The sequence below is a fragment of the Lynx rufus genome, unplaced genomic scaffold (genome assembly GCF_022079265.1).
Source record: "Lynx rufus isolate CCGP_SWC_20201006 ecotype Redwood Valley unplaced genomic scaffold, mLynRuf1.p SCAF_9, whole genome shotgun sequence".
Lineage (NCBI taxonomy): Eukaryota > Metazoa > Chordata > Mammalia > Carnivora > Felidae > Lynx > Lynx rufus.
In genome coordinates this window covers 107345771-107365757 of record NW_025814897.1, presented here as the reverse complement: position 1 = coordinate 107365757, position 19987 = coordinate 107345771, and the positions used below count along the sequence as shown (strand labels likewise).

The window sequence follows — 19987 nt, the reverse complement described above, 5'->3', positions numbered from 1 at the left end:
AAGGGGCATGTGAGTCTCCCGGAGCGGGGCGTTCTTGTCGCAGGTACGGCCTGCACGCGGAGTCCCCGCAGAGTCTGATCTCCCCTCCGCTCTCTTGCAGGTCAGAGACGCCGTCGTGGCGGCTGGCATCGCCGGCGTGGGCTTGGCCGCCGTGGGCCTCATCGGAGTCATGTTCTCCAGAAACAAGCGGCAGAAGCAATGAGTGGGAAGGGACCGTCCCAGCAGCAGTGACTTTTGTACACTCAGGGGGTCTTGTCGGGCCGGAGGTGTTGAGGTTTCAGTTTGCAGATTTCATGCTGTTTGATGATAAGGCTTATTTTCGCAGTATAAAATAAAGCCCAGTAAGGGAGGATTTTGCTGGAGGAAATACAGCAGGAGCTGCCTGGTGTGAAGTGTGTCGAGCGCACAGCCGGGCCCTGGACCCCCTGGTGGTCTTCCCTGCCTTTGTCTTTGCCGGCTGCGTTCTTCCCCTTGCAGGAAACAGGCCGACTCCTGAGCTCAAGCAATGGGCATCTCGGGTTGTGGGGAGACAGGCGAGCAGCCGGGGAGACGGACAGATGGACGTGACCGATGCGCGAGGACGGGACCCTTGGCCTGGAACTAGACCCGGGACGGCTTCTTCCGGGGCTCAGCAGCCGAGGTCTGCGGGTGGTCAGTGGAGCCAAAGCCCAAACCAAAGCCCGAACCAAACCTCTGCCCGAAGGAAACTCGGTGTGTGCTCTCGCCGATGTTGTGAAAACCCCCCTCGTCTCCCCCTGCTCCCCACACCTTTCCTCTGCCTTGTCGCCCCCAGCCCCCTGCGCCCCCCCTTTCCTGGCTACTCGGGCTGGCCGTGTCCCCCCACCCCCGAGTCTTGGATCTCGCACCCCTCCTGCGGCCCCCTCTTCCCGTGGCCCGTCCGCTCCACGCCCCCCATCCACGGTGGCTCTCAGCTTTCACGCCCAGCCTGCCGCTTGGCCAGTCAGCCCTGCCCATGGGGCCGGGTCACAGGGAAGCCTCAGACCCCGGCTGCGGCTGCCCCCACGACCGGTCTCCCCTGGGGACGAGGCACCACCTTCTGTGGCTTGAGGTCTGCCGCTGCTGCTGCTGGCCGGACTTGGCAGGTGTTCAGAGGGGCCACTTGTCTGCAGGGGGGCCTTCGTGGCTTCCTCAGAAGTACTGTGCTGGGGCCAAGAGGCCTGCCCTCCACAGGGCAAGGCTTCTCCATCTGGTTGCAGATCTGTCCTTTTGTCGGCCCTGCTTGCCCGGAGACCTTCGTCTGTCAGACTCCCGGACGGGACTTGCCCGTGGCTCCCTGCCAACTCCCTCCTGCTTGGCCGAGATCCAGTCCAGGGTCAACTCGTGCCCACCCACACCCCAGCGTAGAGATGAGAATAGTTGTCTCCCAGTGCGGTTTTCTTTGTGTCTCAGCTCTGCTGATGTAACATCTCGTCCCAGTTCTCAAGCTCCCCAAAGCAGGGGACGTAGGCCAAATTCGAAGGGCGGGTCCTCCCGAAGGCCCCCCTCTCACATGGCATAAGGTGAGACGATGGGGACGCATGAGGTGGAAACCTTCAGGCTAATTATCGAGAACAGAGGGCCGAGGAAGGATAAACACAAGAAAACAAAACGAAGACACCTGGTTCCATTAAAAAATAAAAATTCTATCCAAAAAAGTGGGATGCTGTAGAAATAACCAAACAAGATAGAAAAATTGGTTCCAAATACATTGATCGTCACCATATAAACTGGCCACGTAAGAGAGACACCTTTCACTGGGTTGGAGACAGACACTGGGTTAAGACTGATGTCTTTAAAAAATGAACGCTATCGAGGAGTAACACTGAGGGGGTGTGAAATCTGTCCTCCATTGAAAGACACGCTTGGCCCAAAGCAGCTAAATGTGAAAAAACACCCGTGAAAGCAACTTGAGACAATTGGGGGAAATTCGAGTATGGCCCGGGTATTAAAGAACATTAAGGAATTATTAATTTTGTTAAGTGAATTGGTTTTAGGCTTGTGTGAACACATGACCTGATTTAAAGAAACAGACGCAGGGGCGCCTGGGGGGGCTCAGTCGGTTGGGCGTCTGACTCGATTTTGGCTCAGGTCATGATCTCACGGTTCGTGAGTTGGAGCCCGGCTTCTGACTCCACACTGACAGTGCGGAGCCTGCTTGGGATCCTCTGTCTCCCTCTCTCTCTCTTTGACCCTCTCCTGCTCACGTTCTCTCTCAAGATAAATAAACATTGACAAAATAGATGCAGATAAACCAAATATGACAAAACAGTAAATTTTTTTAATCAAGGCAGTGGGTATATAGGTGGTCATTGTACTAGTCTTTCTAGTACTTTCTATATGTTAAGAATTTACATCATAAACCTTTTTAAAAATCTGAAATTTGAACTTGGACAGTTAAATAAGACTTTTGAACCTACTTCAATAAATATAATAATTTTTAAAAATTATAAAAGATACGTGAGGCAAATGCTAAGAACATATACTAACTAAAAGCTGGTAGGGGCGCCTGGGTGGCGCAGTCGGTTAAGTGTCCGACTTCAGCCAGGTCACGATCTCGCGGTCCGTGAGTTCGAGCCCCGCGTCGGGCTCTGGGCTGATGGCTCAGAGCCTGGAGCCTGTTTCCGATTCTGTGTCTCCCTCTCTCTCTGCCCCTCCCCCGTTCATGCTCTGTCTCTCTCTGTCCCAAAAATAAATAAACGTTGAAAAAAAAAATTAAAAAAAAAAAAAAATAAAAGCTGGTATACTGTATTGGTATCAGAAAAGATAGGATTTAAGGCAAAAATTATTACTAGACAGAAAGGTCATTAAAAAGTGTGGCCTAAGGGGGGGCCTGGGTGGCTCAGCTGGTTAAGCGTCTGACTCTCGATTTCAGCTCAGGTCATGATCTCATGGTCTGTGAGATTGAGCCCTGCCTCGGGCTCTGTGCTGACAGCAGGAGGCTGCTTGGAATTCTCTCTCTCCCTCTCTCTCTCTGACCTTCCCTGGCTCTCTCTTTGTCTCAAAACAAGTAAAATAAACATTTTTTTAAAAAAAGTATGGCATACAGGGCAGCTGGGTGGCTCAGTCGGTTAAGTGTCCAACTTTGGCTCAGGTCAGGATCTCACGGCTCGTGGGTTCGAGCCCCGCATCAGGCTCTGTACTGACAGCTCGGAGCCTGGAGCCTGCTTCAGATTCTGTGTGTGTGTGTGTCTCTCTCTCTCTGCCCCTCCCCCGCTCACACTCTGTCTTTCTCTCTCAAAAATAAACATTAAAAAAAAAAACAACAACAATAAATAGGGGCACCTGGATGGCTCAGTCGGTTAAGTGGCTGACTTCGGCCTGGGTCATGGTCAGTTTGTGGGTTTGAGCCCTGCATCGGGCTCCGTGCTGATAGCTCAGAGCCTGGAGCCTGTTTCAAATTCTGTGTCTCCCTCTCTCTGTCGCCCCCTCACTTACACTCTGTCTCTCTCTCTCAAAAAAAAAAAAAAAAAAAAAAAATTGAAAAAATAATTAATTAAAATACATAAAAAATAAAAAGTATGGCATAATAAGAAACATATTTGGTCTTTGTCCTTGGTTCTGAGCATGAGCTCCCTTGGAATTTCCTGAGTGATAAGATTCTCTAGTATTATTCAAAATGAACCCCTTTCTATCACACCTGAGTCTGTGCTAATGACTGATGTAAGGTGGGGGCACTCGAGAGCCTTATGATGGGGCTGGTCATCTGAAAGACCAAGTAATTAGAGGATTGGAACTTAGAGCACCACCCCTCTCCACCCCCCCTCCCCCGCCCCGCTCCCACACTGATCTCTGGGAGAGGGAGTGAGGTTGAAGACAAAGCCCCATAAAACCTCTTGAACAAGGAGACTTGATGAGTTGTTGGGTTGGTGAATGCATGAGGTGCTGGGAGAGCCACATGTCTGAGGAGGGCACGGAAGCTCCTTGCATCCCTCTGCCCCCATATCCTGCCCCGTGCATCTCTCCCATTTGGTTGTTCCTGGGTTATACCCATTATAATAAGCTGCTAAACATAAGTAAAGTGCCTTTCTAAGTTCTGTGAGCTAGCAGATTTTTGGACCTAAGGGTGGTCATGGGAAACCCCAATTTATAACCCATGGACAGAGGCCTGGATGGGCCGGGTCTTGTGAATGACATCCGAAGGAGGGGAGGGGCGGTGCAGTCTGGTGAGATTGAGCCCTTACTGTGGGGTCTGTGCTAATTCCCAGGTGTCGCTGTCAAAACTGGAACGAGTTGTTGGACGCCCAGTTGGTGTCGGAGAATCACAGGATAGGTTGCTGGTGTAGGAAAACACTCCAAAAGGTTCTGTGAAAGTCTCAACTCGCCAGGAAGATATAATTCTTGACTTGTTTGCATCTAATACGAATCTCTAAACCAGATACTGAAAATGTTGGCCTATTGCAAGGAGAAATTGACAAATTCTCCATTACAGTAGGGAATGTAAATGCACTTCTCTCAGAACTGATAAATCAAGGAGACACAAAAATCAGCAAAGATATGGAACATTTGAAAAACCAACAAGCTGACTTAATATAGATAGCACAGTGTATATGCCGTGTACTACATAGTACAATTGTGGCAAACAGATTCTTTTGACCACACACAAAGGAATGTATGTACATAAAACTGGCCTCAAAGCAAGTCTTAAGCAAATTTCAAGGGACTGGTGACATAGAGATTATCTTGTCTAATCACAGTGCATTAAGTTAGAAATGAATAAGGAAGAGATAGCTAGAAAACCCCTCTACTTTCAGAAATTTTAGAGCACATCGGTAGTTACATTATGAGACAAAGATGAAAACGTAATGGAAATTAGATAATATTCGGAACTGAATGGTAACAAAAATATTAGATATCGATCTTGGGGCCATGCAACAAAAGGGAGACTTGGAAAAATTTGTAGCACAAGTCCTTATATGAAGAAAGAGAAAAGTGCAAATTAATAAGTTAATCATCCAGTTTAAGAAGATTGAAGGCAAACAGATGGCCAACAAATGCATGAAAAAGCACTCGGCGAAGGGCACCAGGGCGGCTCAGTCAGTTGAGTGTCCAACTCTTGATTTCAGCTTGGGTCACGATCCCAGGGTGGTGAGATCGAGTCTCGCATTGGGGAACTCCACGCTCAGTGCAGAGCCTATTTGGGATTCCCTCTCTCTCTCCCTCTCTCTGCTGTATCACCCCACACCTGTCAGAATTTTGCTGGTATCAGACAGAAAAGAAATAGCAAGTGTTGGTGAGGATGCGGAGAAAAGGAAATCCTCGTGCACTGTTGGTGGGAATTTAGTTGGTGCAGCCACTACAGAAGACAACATGAAGATTCATCAAAAAATTAGAAATAGGACTACCATATCCAGCAAATCCATGTTGGGGTATTTATTCCAAGAAAGAATAATAAAATGAAGGAAATCTTGCTTATTTCCAACAACATGGGGAGACATTGAGGGTATTACGCTAAGTGAAATAAATCAGGCAGAGAAAGAAAATTACTGTGTGATCTCATTCACACGTGGATTCTAAGACCAAACCAGATCAAACCACAAACAAACAAAACAAAACCAAAATGAAACAAAAAACCAGGCTGACGGATACAAAGAGCAAATAGTTGGTTGCCAGAGGGAGTGTGGAGCAGGCTAGATGGGTGAAGGGGGTTAAAAAGTACAGAGTTGCGGGGGCGCCTGGGTGGCTCAGTCGGTTGAGCATCCGACTTCAGCTCAGGTCATGATCTCACAGCTCATGAGTTCGAGCCCCACGTCGGGCTCTGTGCTAACAGTTCAGAGCCTGGAGCCTGCTTCGGATTCTGTGTCCCCCTCTCTCTGCCCCGCCCCTGCTCATGCTCTGTCTCTCAGTAATAAATAAACATTAAAAAATTAAAAAAAAATAAAGAACTTACTACAGTGATAGATATCATATACTAATTTATAGAGCTAAATTCAGCCTCTATGAAGACGGCATAGAGTGAAGAAAGCATCTCCACCAGGAAACGTTACTGGAAACAGGGTCCTCACAGAGGTGATCACGTTAAGACGAGGTCATTAGCGTGGGCCCTAAGCCAGTATGACTGGGGTCCTTATGAGAAAAAGTAATACAGACGCGGGGAAGAATGCAAGGTGAAGACAAAGAGACACACGGAGGGAAGACAGGGGCAGAGACCGAAAGTCTACAAAGCCAAGGAATGCCGAGGACGGCCAGAAGCGAGGAAGAGGCAGGAACGGACTCTTCCCCACAGGCTCAGAGAGGGCATGGCCCTGTGGACAGCTGGACTTCTACTTCCAGACTCCAGAACCGTGACCCAATAATTTTGTGTTGTGTGAGCCCCCTCGTTTGCGGTCCTTGGCTACAGCAGCCCTCACCCGTCACCCACCCCTACTCATTTATGACCTCTCGCTGACCGGATGACACAATCCACACACGATGACGTCTGCCTCAAGCATTACTGTGTCTACAGCACCGGGTGCACCGCCTCACACGAGGTAGACATTCAGAAACGTGTGCGGAAGGCAGGAGTCTAGAGAGGAATCCGTTTCAGGGGAAAAGGTGTCGAACTCAAGTTTTGACAGACGCGTTTAAGAACAACAGCTCTCAACCACTGAGTCGTGGCCCCGGTGCAGAAACACCAGTCACCAGGTACAGGCCAAGGCTGAGGAAGGATGTTCTTTGCTTTTTACAGGACTATAAATTAGAACTAACTCCAGGTAATCCCCATAATAAATGACACCCTCATTCCTCTGTATGCTGATGTGTTTTCTTGAATGTCAATGGGACAGGTGGAATCAGAAAGTCATGCTAAGAACTGCATTCCACGCTGGAGTCGCCACGGAACAGTATTTTACAGGACGAACATAGAAGGACCGCTGCGTGGAGAATAGAAGACCGCGAGTAATTAACCGTAGGTAGTGACAGTAATGATAAATAATGGCTTGCAGTTATTAAGCACATACTCTTTTCCAGGCACACAAAGCTACGCATTTTACAAACACGGACTTATTAAGCCTCACCTGGATTACTACAACAGCTTCACAACCGGCCTCACTGAATGCACGCCTGTCCCTAAAAATCTATCCCAAATGCAGCAGCCAGAGTGACCCTCTGCTCACATAACATCACTACTCTGCTCAACACACGGCTCCCACCTCCCCCAGAGGAAGAGCCCGAGCCCTTGCAAAAGCCGAGCATCAGCAGGACCTAAATGCCTCGCTGACGTCATCGCTAAGCCTCCTCCTGTCACACTTCCCAGTCCCAGCCACTGGCCTCCTTGCTGCTCTCCAATCCTGCCAAGCACCCTCCACCCCAGGTCGTCTTGCTGCCCCGTCTCCTACTCCACTACTCCCCACCCCCTCCCCCAGATATAGCTGCAGAACTTACTCGCCCACTTTCTTGGGTTCTGTGCTCAACTCAGTTAGGCCTTCCCTCATCACCCAGCAGTAGATATATGGAGTGCAAGACCACTGTGAACCAAAATCTTCAATCCTTTGTTAAAACTACTCAGCTGTAGACTTGAAAAAAGAGTAGAGGACATCAGTGAGACCCTTAATAAAGAGATGAAAAAGAACCAATCAGAGATAAAGAACATAATAAATGAAACTAAAAATACGATAGAATAAACAGTAGGCTAGAGGAAGCAGAAGAACAAATCAGTGACCCAGAGGACAGAGTAATGGAAAGTAATCAAGGTGGGCAGGTAAGAGAAAAAAAATTATTCACAATGAGAATGGACTCAGGGAACTCAGTGACCCCATCAAATGTAATAGCATTCACTTTTAGGGATCTCGGAAGAAGAGAGAGAAAAGGGGGCAGAAAGCTTACTTGAAGAAATAATTGCTGAAAACTTCCTGAGTTTGGGCAAGGAAACAAATCTGCATCTAGGAGGCACAGAGATCCCCCAACAAAATCAACCCAAGGAGGTCCACACAAAGACACATAGTAATCAGGTTGCCTGGGTGGCTCAGTTGGTTAAGCGTCTGACTCTTGATTTCAGCTCTGGTCATGATCTCATGGTTTATGGGACTGAGTCCCGTGTTGGGCTCTGTGCTGACAGCGTGGAGCCTACTCAGGTCTCTCTCTCTCCCTCTCTCTCTGCTCCTCCCCCACCCATGCTCTCTCTCCTTCTCTCTCAAAATAAATAAACTTAAAAGAAAAAGCACATAGTAATTAAAATGGCAAAGTGACAAAGAATTTTAAAAGTAGCAAGAGAAAAGAAAGCAGTTACAGGGATGCCTGGGTTGCTCAGTCGGTTAAGGATGTGACTCTTCGTTTTGGCTCAGGTCATGATCTCACATTTGTGGGTTCAAGTCCTACATGGGGCTCTGTGCTGACAGTATGGATCCTACTTGGGATTCTCTCTCTCCGTCCCTTTCTCTGCCCCTCCCCTGCTCATGCTGTTTCTGTCTCTCTCAAAATAAATAAACTTGAAAGAAAGAAAGAAAGAAAGAAAGAAAGAAAGAAAGAAAACAGTTACCTACAAGGCTATCTGCTTATTTTTCAGCAGAAACTTTGCAGGCTAGAGGGGAGTGCATGATATTTTCACAGTGCTGAAAGGAAAAAAATCTGCAGCCAAGAATACTCTATCCAGCAAGGCTATCATTCAGAATGGAAGAGATGAAGAGTTTCCCAGACAAACAAAAGTTAAGGGAATTCATGGCCACTAAACCAGCCCTACAAGAAATGTTAGAGGGGGCTCTTTGAGTGGGAAGGAAAGACCATAAGTAGGAGTGTAAAAGTAGGAAGAATAAAAGCAGTAAAAATAAGTATGTCTGTAAAAATCAATCAAGGCACTAACAAAATAAAAGGATATAAAGTATAGCACCATATATCTAAAATATGAGGGGGAGAGGAGTAAGAATGGGTTTAAATTTAAGTGACCATCAACTTATGCTATATGCAGAAGATGTCATATACAAAGCTAAAGGTAATCACAAATCAAAAATCAGTAATAGATATGCAAAAAATAAAGAGAAAGAATCCAAGTATATTACTAAAAGAAGCCGACTAATCATGAGAGAAGAAAGCAAGGGAGAAAGGAACAGATAAGAACTACAAATACAACCATAAAACAAATGACAAAATGGCAATAAATACATACCTCTCAGTACTTACTTCAAATGTAAATGGACTAGATTCTCCAATCAAAAGACATAGGATGATGGAACAGATAAAAAAGGAAGGCCCATTTATATGCTGCCTATAAGAGACTCATTTCAGACCTAAAAGCACCTGCAGATTGAAAGTGAGAGGCCAGAGAAACATTTATTATACAAATGGATGTGAAAAGAAAGCACTACTTATATTGGACAAAACAGACTTGAAAACAAAGACTGTAACAAGAGACAAAGACACTATATAATCATAAATGATTAACAATGGATAAAATATATAACAATGGAATATATGCACCCACCACAGAAGCACCCCAAAACACAAAGCAGTTAATAAGAAACATAAGTTATCAATGGTAATACACTAATGGTAGGGGACTTTAACACCCTACTTACATCAATGGATAGATCATTCAAACAGAAAATCAGCAAGGAAACGGTGACTTTGAATGACACATTAGACCAGATGGATTTAATAGACATATACAGAACATTCCATCCTAAAACAGCAGAAAATACTTTCTTTTCAAGTGCACATGGAACATTCTCCAGAATAGATCACATATTAGGCCACAAAACAAGTCTCAATGAATTAAAAAGACTGAAGTCATACCATGAATCTTCTGCAACCACAAGGCTACGAAGCTAGAAGTCAATCACCAGAAAAAAATCTAGAAAGAGCACAAACACATTGAGGTTAAATAACATGTTACTTAACAATGAGTCAGTCAAGACATCAAAGAAGAAATTTAAAAATGCATGGAGACAAATAAAAATGGAAACACAACGGTCAAAATCTTTGGGATGCAGCAAAAGCTGTTCTAAGTGGGAAGCTTATAGCAATACAGGCCCCCCTCAAGAAGCAAGAAAAATCTCAGATAAACAACCTAACATTATATCTAAAGGAGCTAGAAAAAGAACAATAAACAAACCCCCAAACTAGGGGAAGGAAGGAAATAATAAGAATTAAACCAGAAATAAACGAAATAGTAACTAAAAAACCCGATAGAGCAGATCAATGAAACCAAGAGCTACTTCTCTGAAAACAAAATTGGTAAACCTTTAGCAGACAATTCAAAGAGACAGAGGGAGAGAGAGGGCTCAAATAAACAAAATCAGAAATGAAAGAAGTAACAACCAACACCAGAGAAATACAGATTGTATTCTTTTCAAGCTATTCCAAAAAATAGAAGAGGAAGAAAAACTTCCAAATTCATTTTATGAGACCAGCATTACCCCGATACCAAAGCCAGGTAAAGACACTATGAAAAGAGGGAACTACAGGCCAATATCTGTGATGAATACAGAGGCAAAAATCCTCAACGAAATATTAACAAGCCAAATACACAATACATCAAAAAAAAAAAAATCACTCACCATGATCAAGTGAGGTTTATTCCCGGGATTCAAGGGTGGCTCAGTATTAACAAATCAATCAATGTGATACAGCACATCAGTAAGAAAAAGGATAAAAAAAAAAAAAAAACATATGATCATTTCAAGAGATCCAGAAAAAGCATTTGACAAAGCATAACATCTATTCATGATAAAAACCCTCAACAAAGTAGGTCTAGAGGGAACGCAACTCAACATAATAAAAGCCACATATGAAAAACTCACAGGTAACATCATACTCAGCGGTAAAAAAACTGATAGCTTTTCCCCTAAGGTCAGGAACAAGACAAGGATGTCCACTGTCACCACTTTTATTCAACATAGTCCTGGAAGTTCTAGTCACAGCAATCAGTCCACAGAAAGAAATAAAAGGTATCCAAATTGATAAGAAAGAAGTAAAACTTTTACTATTTGCAGATGACATGATACTATATACAGAAAACCCTAAAGATGCTACAGAAAAAACCTACTAAAACTGAAATGAATGCAGTAAGGTTGCAGGATACAGAATCAATGTACAGAAACCCATCGCATTCTGTACGCTCCTAATGAAGCAGCAGAGAGAAACTGCACCAAAAATAATCAAATGCCTCGGAATAAACTTAACCAAGGAGGTGAAAGACCTGTGCTCTACAAGCTATAAAACTTTGATGAAACAGCTTGAAAATGATCCAAAGAAATGGAAAGACATTCCATGTTCGTGGGCTGGAAGCACAGATCTTATTAAAATGTCCACACTCCCCAAAGCAATCTATGGATTTGATGCCATTCTTATCAAAATGCCAACAGCATTTTTCACAGAACTAGAACAAAGAGTCCTAAAATTTGTATGGAACCACACACACACACACACACACACACACACAAACCTGAATAGCTAAAGCCATCTTGCTTGACAAAGGAAAAGCTGGAGCTACCACAAGTCCAGATTTCAAGTTATACCAAAGGTGTAGTAAGCAAAACAAAATGGTACTGGCACCAAAACAGACATATATAGAGATCAATAGAACAGGATAGAAAGCCCAGAAACAAACCCACAATTAGATGGTCAATTAATCTTTGACAAAGGAGGCAATGCCTCGCGGAAGGCTTTTATTTAATCTTAACAACTGTGTGAAGCAGCAACTTTGCAGATGAGGGCACGGACACTCTGGCAAAGCGACTTACCCAAGAGGCAGAGAGGGCATCTGAACCTAGGAGGGTCTGACTCCAGAGGCTTTCCTTTTGTAAACAAAAACAAAAGCGAAAAAGACTAATGTCTTCAATGCCACCGAGCGCATGTGAATCCATTTCCCTTGTTAAAAGAACCCCACAGAACAAAACAAGACCCAAATCGAAACTATTAGCATTATCCCCTCCGTCGTAGGTAGTAAAGCTTGGCGTGTCCTCCCCTCCCCCTACGTATTTTTCTACGCCTTTGCCTACATAGAGATAGTCACCCTATAAGTGTCGTTTTGTGGCTTTGGGTTTTGTTATGGTTTTTAGTCTGGTCCCCCGAGGACAGTTCATTTAGGAAATGCTTGAATCTTTCCTTTACTGGTTTTTGGAATACAATGTTGACTTTGTTTACATCCTGCCAAGGCGACTGATGAGTTTTTAAAATGTTACAAATGCATGGCTTTTAGCATACTTGATGTGTTTCAATCTCTGTGCCGTGGTTATTTAAAAAAAAATTTTTTTTAACGTTTATTCATTTTTGAGAGGCAGAGAGAGACAGAGAATGAGCAGGGGAGGGGCAGAGAGAGAGGGAGACACAGAATCCGAAGCAGGCTCCAGGCTCTGAGCCGTCAGCACAGCGCCCGATGCGGGGCTCGAACTCACAGAGTGTGAGATCATGACCTGAGCCGAAGTCGGACGCTCAACCGACTGAGCCACCCAGGCGCCCCAGTGATTATTCTTTTTTTTTTTTTTTTTTTTAAATTTTTTTTTTTCAACGTTTATTTATTTTTGGGACAGAGAGAGACAGAGCATGAACGGGGGAGGGGCAGAGAGAGAGGGAGACACAGAGTCAGAAACAGGCTCCAGGCTCTGAGCCATCAGCCCAGAGCCCGACGCGGGGCTCGAACTCACGGACCGCGAGATCATGACCTGGCTGAAGTCGGACGCTTAACCGACTGCGCCACCCAGGCGCCCCAGTGATTATTCTTTTTGATGCTCATGTTGTCCCATCTTGGGTCAAGTTGGCTCTGTTTTCGTTTTTGCTTGTTTTGGTCAAGTTGACTCTTGACCCCTGTACTCAGGCTTTATTCTCAACTGTGACTCCCCTCCAAGGCCTTCAGTTGGCCGGCAGCCTTGATGCTTCCAGAGGCTCAATCCCCAGATCAGGTGGTCCAGCCCCAGGCCTGGCTCAGCTGAGCCGGGGGTGGGTGGGGAGGGTAGAGTGGAGGTGGGTGGGGCTGGTGCTATCCGATCTCAGAGAGCTCCTATGGCAACGGCATTCTGAGTGTGGCCAAGGCAACTTATTTCCTGTTCGTGCCAAGTCCAGAAGGACATTCCCCGCCATCGACTCCAAACCTACCCTGTGATCCCCAGCCGTCACTTGCCCCGGGCTTGCTTAGGACATTCTGTGAAGGCCATCAATATTAGAAACGTTTGCACCTAGGTTTCAGTCTTGGTCTCCTACCCACCAGGGAAGGGTCTTTGGCACATCGCCTAACCTTCCTGAGTCTTATGTCTCCTCTGGTAAGTGGCGTAATAATGATCGTTCTTACCCAAAGGAGTGATGGATAGATGGTCCGGTGGTGAGCACTATGTCTGACACTCGGGGCTAGAGGCGGTGATTCACAGGAATCACTCAGGCCCGGGGATGCAGCAGGCGGCCCTTTATGAGGGACTTTAGACCTCCTGGGAATCATATACTCCTTCGATGACACGTCCATGCTCCGTGCACATAATGCACGCATACCCGGCTTGTGCACGGCACTCGGCCCCACTCCCGTGCTGCACCCCCACCGTGTCGTGAGCGCAGCTCTCCGTTTCACCTTTGTTTCCCCGTAAGAGCTCATTTCCGACACAGGAGCCCCGGTAGAGGGGAGGCTTTCCCAGCGGTGGGAGGAGGGCTCCCTCCTCCCTGTTTCCTGCAGGTGACGGGCAGAGGGAATCTACAGGCTGGGCTGGGTCATCCTGCAGGTCAGGCTCTAGAACAGTCCCAGCAAGGGCTCACCTCTGCCTGCCTCTGGATTTTCCACTGCGGGGCAAACCCAGACCACCCCTTGGAGACCTGACTGGGGTCTCTCACTTTGGCTACGAGCGCTGGGTCGTCTACGTGGGAGATGGCTATGTGGTCCATCTGGCTCCCTCGGGTAAGGATATGCTCCCTCTCCCTTTTTTTCTTTTTTTAACCTTTTAACCTTTATTTATTTTTGAGAGACACAGAGAGACAGCGCGAGGCGGGGAAGGGGCAGAGAGAGAGGGAGACACAGAGTCCGAAGCAGGCTCCAGGCTCCCAGCTGTCAGCACAGAGCCCGACGCGGGGCTCGAACCCGCGAACCGTGAGATCGTGACCTGAGCCGAAGTCGGACGCCTCACTGACCAAGCCACCCAGGCGCCCCAGGACAGTTTCTCTGTTTAAGCACCAGGAGTGAGGTGTGAACAGTCATGCGTGTATGGGGGTGTTCGCGAGTGTCTGGCATTAAGAGGCCCTCTGTGACAATTTGCTGCGTGTTCTTCCCTGCTCTGTACGTCGACTGTGATTCCTCCTTAGCAGGAGGTTCGTGGAGACACCGTGCACCTTTATTCCATTAGATGACAGGGTTCATTTCCACCCACCCCGTTGTATTTGAGGGACGTCACTCCCCAGGTCCAATCCCCTATGCGTCTGTGGTTCTGGAGGGACAGACAAGAGTAAAAGGCAGCTACTTCCTTCGAGTAGTTTACAACTGGCCGCAGAGTGTAATGGAAGGAGCACAGGTCTCCCAGTTACACAGAACCAGTGTGGCATCCTGGGTCCCCTGCCCACCCTGCTCACCGCAGCCTGGAGAGCCGGCAGGAAGCCCTGCCTCCTGGTGGTGGAGGAAAGTTACGAAGAGGTGCTCGGGAAGAGCCCCGGTGCGGGGCTTAGCCCCGTGCCCAACCAACCTCTCTTTCCTTCTGGACAACGTTGAGCTGAGCGAGTGTGGACACTTGCCCGGCCCCATCCCTTCAGTCTGTAAATGGTAACGCTGGCGAAAAGAGGAGGCACCTGCTCGAGGCCTGGTGAATGGGCCGGGGCTGCGGTCTGGGGCCCTGATTCCCAGGTCGGGCCTCCGTCTTGTTCAGATGCTTCCTTTCTTACTATTTCAAAATGCCACGTTAGCCTGCTGGGGCCACACAGCTGCGGCTCAGGGGGGCTCGGTGACGGTCTCTAGGCCACGGGCACGTGAGGGGAGGACGGGAGGAGGACCTGAGTGTCTTCCGTCCCCTCCCTTCGCCCTGCACCCCTCGGCTTGACTCCTGCTCCGCTCTTCTGGGGGCATCTGAGCTCACGTGATCCTTTAGAGGAACTCACGTCCTTTGCTTTAGAAGTGAGGAAACCAGCGCCCGGGGACTCCTGGTGACTTCTCCAAAGTCACCCAGGCATGGGCCTGGCCTGTTTCGGAGTTCAAGGCCAGGCAGGTTGGCCCTAGTTCATCCTTACCGATGAGGCCGAGGGCAACGGGGCTGCCTGCTTGGGGACGGCTCTGAGCCCAGGGCTGAAGTCACCGTCTCCTCTTTGTGAATCTCGGGTGACATCGTGGGAGCTGGTGTGGCCGCACCACGTCCACCCTGACTGAGAAGGCCGTGACGGAGAAGCTGCTGCTGGAATGACGTGGTCGGGAGAGACAGGTACCACGTCAATAACAAACACGATGACAAGTACTCGCCGCTGCCCCCCAGCAAAATCGTCCAGCGGGCGGAGCAGCTGGTGGGCCAGGAGCTGCCCTACTCGCTGCCCTGTGAGAACTGCGAGCACTTTGCGAACGAGCTGCGCTACGGAGTCGCCCGCAGCGATCAGGTGCGTCCCCAGCCTGTGTCCCCGTCCAGGAGCCGGGCCATTCCCTCAGCTGACAGTGGTTGGGTGTCAGGGTGGGCCGGGCTTGGGCGGAGACAGGGGCATGAATAAGACAAAAATAACAGAGACAGAATCCCTGGCCCCAAGGATGTTACAGTCCGGGTGGGGACCAGGGTGTGGAGACCCACAAGCCAGCCCCGCGGACTGATGGTGGGGGGCGGTGATGGCGAAGGACGTGAGTCACGGCCATGAATGCCAGCTTGTTTGTCAAGCCCTCCCTGGCCACTAGGCCCCGAGACCCTTACCACAGCCCCAGACGCAGGTGTTACCAATCCCACTTTACAGATGGGGAAACTGAGGCTTACCGCGTGTAAGTAGCTAGTCCAAACTCACTCAGCAACTAGGTACTGAGTCTCTAGTCCAGGACAGCCACTGTGCAGAGGCGGGGTTTGCACCCAGAGGTGTTCTGCTCCAAAAGCTCTGGTCTAGCCAGGCTTCGTGCAAGGTCATGCCTGAGGTGAGTCTGATTTAATTCTTTTGATTAATCTAAAACTGGAAAGTGAGTTGGAGATTGACCAGGAAGTAGAGTGATAAGGAGGACGGGCAGAGGGAACAGTGTGAGCCGCCTCCTTGGAGGTGGGTTTGGGGTTACATATTTCTTCCAGAAGTCCTGCCTGGGTAGGACAGCGCATTAGTTAACCTTCCCTATTGGCATCCAGGAGCGTTCACACCTCAGGCTGTGCACTACAGATGCAGGGTGGGTGAGGTCTAAGCTCTTCTCTCGGAAAGGAGGGGAAGGCCTCTGGGGGAAGGGGGATGGGCAAGGAGAAGCCTTACCTTCTGGAAATGAGGAGCCCAGGCTGTTAACCGAGGCGCTGTTGGTGGCCTTGGGGCACAGCGGGAATGCTTCAGGGTGGCCAGGAGTGACCCTGTTGATGGTCCCTTGCTCCTTTGAGCTGAGGAGGGCAGACCTGCCTCTGTCCAGGAGGGGTGGTGGCAGGGGGTGGGAGGGGAGGGAGAGAGATGGGCATCTAGAAGTATCTAGAAGCACATCCAAAGGCTGTGCGGAAGCTTCAGCAATCAATCTGGGAGACCCCAACTTTTTGAGAGTGGTTGTCCCCTCTGCTGCGCTTCTGGGAGGTCAGAGCTCAAGAGGGCAGGAGGGACCCACCTCACTTACATCGTGTGTCTCTTGCTCTGGTGCCTCTTTCTGAACTCCTTCCCCTGAAGGTCGCTCATTACCTTGCCTTCCTTTCTCCCTCTCGCTCCTTTCTCCTCCACCGGTCTCACCGACACAGTGAGAACCCTGGGCTCCCACCAGCTACGCTGGGTACACCGACCCTCAGGGATCATCCTCACGGCCCTGTCGCCTCATGGCGTGTTTTCAGAGGATCCGCTTCCTTTTCCAGAGCCCTTTTGCTATCAGCGCACAAGTGAGGCCATCTTATTTCATAAATGCAGAGCTTAGTGCTACTTGGGAGTCAAGACAGCTGTTCAGCAGATAAATCACGAACACCTTCTGAGTGCCTGGGGGCGGGCTGAGTTCCTGGAACACGGAGGACAATCCAGGCAAGCTCTCTGCCCTCAGAGGGTGGTTTCTCCAGTTTTATACTTGCTTCGAGGCCAGCCCTGACCTACAACATCGCCCCTGACCTAGAACATCAGACATTGTCATTCTGTCCTTCCACAGCCACCCCTTGGGGCTTTATTATGCTGTCAATACCCACCAGGCTAACTTCTTGGTTCGCCTGCGCTTTTAATATCCCCCCTCCCTGCTGACGTTTGTTGCGTCTGTGGTTTTGTCAGCGAGGATAAATGCCACAAGGCGCTTTCCTGAGATGCGGGTTCTGGGTGTGTGTTTCCGTGGTCAGGCCCCCCCCCGATGTTGAGCGTGACCCCTTTTCTCTTCCGTTGCAGATCCCTGATGCGGTCAAGACCATACAAGCGGCTCTCCTGGCTGCCACGGTCTTCGTGAGGATTCTGCGGGCCAGAAGCAAGCGGAAAAAACAATGAGCTGAAGGGAACTGTCCTCCGGGTATCCGGTGACTATGGAGCAAAACGTTGCCTGGCCAGCAGCCGTGGCGGTTGGTTTATTGACTTCATTCTGTTTCGTGACCCTTTAGGCCTGTTTTAGCAAAGCTAAATGAAAGCACAGGAAGATTTCGTTTGGGGACATGCAGCCTCGTGTAGCGTCTATTAAAGACACAACTGGCTCTGTTATGGGTTGCATGGTTGTATTCCCCTACAATTCATGGTGAAGGCCTAACCCCCCAATGCGATATATTTGGAAGAGGGCCTTTGGGAAGTGGTCAGGATTAGATGAGGTCATGGGGGGTGGGGTCCCCCACAATGGAGTTACTGACCTTGTAAGAAGAGAGACCAGAGTTCTTTTCACACCTCCAATGTGAGGACACAGTGGGTAGGTGGCCACGGGCAAGCCAAGAAGAAGGTTTTGAGCAGGAACTGGGTCCGCCTGCACCTCAATCTTGAAACTTTCAGCATCCGGAACCATGAGATGTAAATGTCCTCTGTTGAAGCCCCCCTCCCCGCCCCGCCGCAAGGTGCGCCCTGGCCATTGACAGCTCTCGAGGCCTGGATTCTTTTTTATGCTGTGAGGACACACGAGGGGGAGGGAGGCACACCCACGATGGATAAAAACAGGAACCACGGGCCTGCCAGGGCCTGGGATCTCAGCAGCCGGAATTGCGTCCAAGACTCTCGGCCACGAATGTGACGCCAGGGAGGGAAAGCTCCCCGATCCTGCTACTCCCGGCTCCTCGCCCTTCCGGGGACCGATTCGTACCGCTCTCTGTGCTCTCCGCATCCTTCCTCTGCCTCATCGCTTCCACGTCCCCAGCGCTCCTGCTTCCTCTCCACTTGGGCTTGTCGTGTGCAACAACCCCCTCCCCGCCCCACACTCCTTCTGCGGCTCCTCCTCTCCCATCACCCCAGCTCCACCTCGCCCACCTCGGCCTGTGGAACCGCAACGCGTTCCCAAAAAGAGAGTGCGGGGGCGGGAGGGGGGGGGCTCTGCGCCCCTCTTGGCTCAGCCTGCTGATTGGCCGCCGCTGGGTCAGGTGATCTCATTAGGCCAATCAGCTCTGCCCGCAGGGGCGGGGTCACCCAGCTCAAAGCTGACCACAGAGTGAATTGACCTGGGAGGGACGGGCCAGAGGCGGTTAGCCCCAGGGGGAGGGGGCGGAGCCAGTGCCCTGGTTGGGGTGGGGGGGGGCCCTCTGCTGGGAATCCGGGTGTTGACCCAGGGGACTTTCGTTGACTGGAATGACAGGCTGGCGCTCACATCTCTCCTAAGATCTGATTCCACAACCTCACTACTCTTTGGAAAATAAAATATTTGATTCCAACTCATTCATTCATTCATTTAAATATTTATTTATTTTGAGAGAGAAAGAGAGAGCGTGGGGGGGGGGAGGGGCAGAGAGAGAGAGAGAATCCGGAGCAGGCTCCGCACTGTCAGAGCAGAGCCCGATGCCGGGCTTGAACCCACAAACCGCGAGATCATGACCTGAGCTGAAATCAAGAGTCCTCCGCTTAACGGGCTGAGCCCCCCAGGCGCCCCTTACTTATTGTGATTATGTTTTTCATGTCTCATGACAGATGTCCATTTCATCGTCAGGAGCACTGAGAAAGAAGAAGAAAGGCTCTGTCCCTCCAGCCCCACCTGGCCAGACCCCCTGTCTGTGCTGAGGGCCTACCGCGTGAAGAGGAAGGGCGGCCGTGAGGGGCCTCCTGTGGGCCCAGAACCAGTTCTGTGAGCCAGAGCCTGGCCCCCACTGTGGCAGATCAGCTGAGCTGTCGCTTTCCTGCACAGTTCTTTGGGTTTCCATTGGTGAATAATGGTAGCCAGGGAAATGTCTGACTGTTAGCCACTTCCCCAGGCCTCCCCCTCGTGTTATAACAAAAGCTGAGCACATCACACACCTCAGTATTGATTAAACACGCGTTCGCCAATCATCCAGCCTGTTCTGGAAGCACATGAACCCACCATCCTGTCCCGTGCTGTGCCCACGCCTTGCATGAAAGGCTCACACAAGGCGGGGTCCTGGTGCCCGCATGGCCAGCATCAGGCAACCAGAAATCCCCCCCGGAGGCGGGGCACGGGCGAGTTTACGAGTCAAGCTTCAGATGCCATCCCTCAAGAGACAGGCTCCGGGCTTCTCTCCCGCACTGTGCTCCTGCCAGGGGCGGGGCGGGTCGAAGTATTTGAGCCAGTTCGCATCCCACGGATAGCACTCACTTCACCAACGAGACATCATCGCCAGGCCCTGTTGGGCTGATTACCACGTCCTTAGTTTTTCCAAGGAAAAACCATTTCCAGGATTCGGTGCGCTAGTTCGGAAAACATCGGGTCCTCAGACATGAAGACAGTTCATGTGTCCATCTCACTCGGCCAGAATGCCAGCCTGGTGCCCCTGGGCCTCGGTTTCCTCATTAATAACTCCTGGGGAGTTCTTGTTGGGGGGGCCAAGAGGAGGAGGGGAAACTAGCTTCTCTCTCTTTTGTTTTTCAGGTG

General features: G+C 49.5%; 2 protein-coding genes across 3 annotated transcripts in view; both read left to right on the top strand.

The window, feature by feature from the left end:
• Window positions 1–907, top strand: part of LOC124504751 (phospholipase A and acyltransferase 3) — a 37648-nt gene extending 36741 nt beyond the window's left edge. For both annotated transcript variants that reach the window (XM_047070265.1, XM_047070266.1), the window contains exon 5: window positions 101–907. In XM_047070265.1, the coding sequence (XP_046926221.1) occupies window positions 101–202 (102 nt within the window). In that variant the 3' untranslated portion in view covers window positions 203–907. The remainder of the gene's footprint in view (window positions 1–100) is intronic.
• Window positions 908–13206: 12299 nt separating this feature from the next.
• LOC124506104 (phospholipase A and acyltransferase 2-like) lies at window positions 13207–18622 on the top strand. Its single transcript, XM_047072094.1, is given in 5 exon segments — window positions 13207–13225; window positions 13568–13792; window positions 15193–15263; window positions 15265–15456; window positions 17371–18622. Coding segments are annotated over 5 exon segments (603 nt in total). The 3' UTR covers window positions 17467–18622.
• Window positions 18623–19987: the final 1365 nt, after the last annotated feature.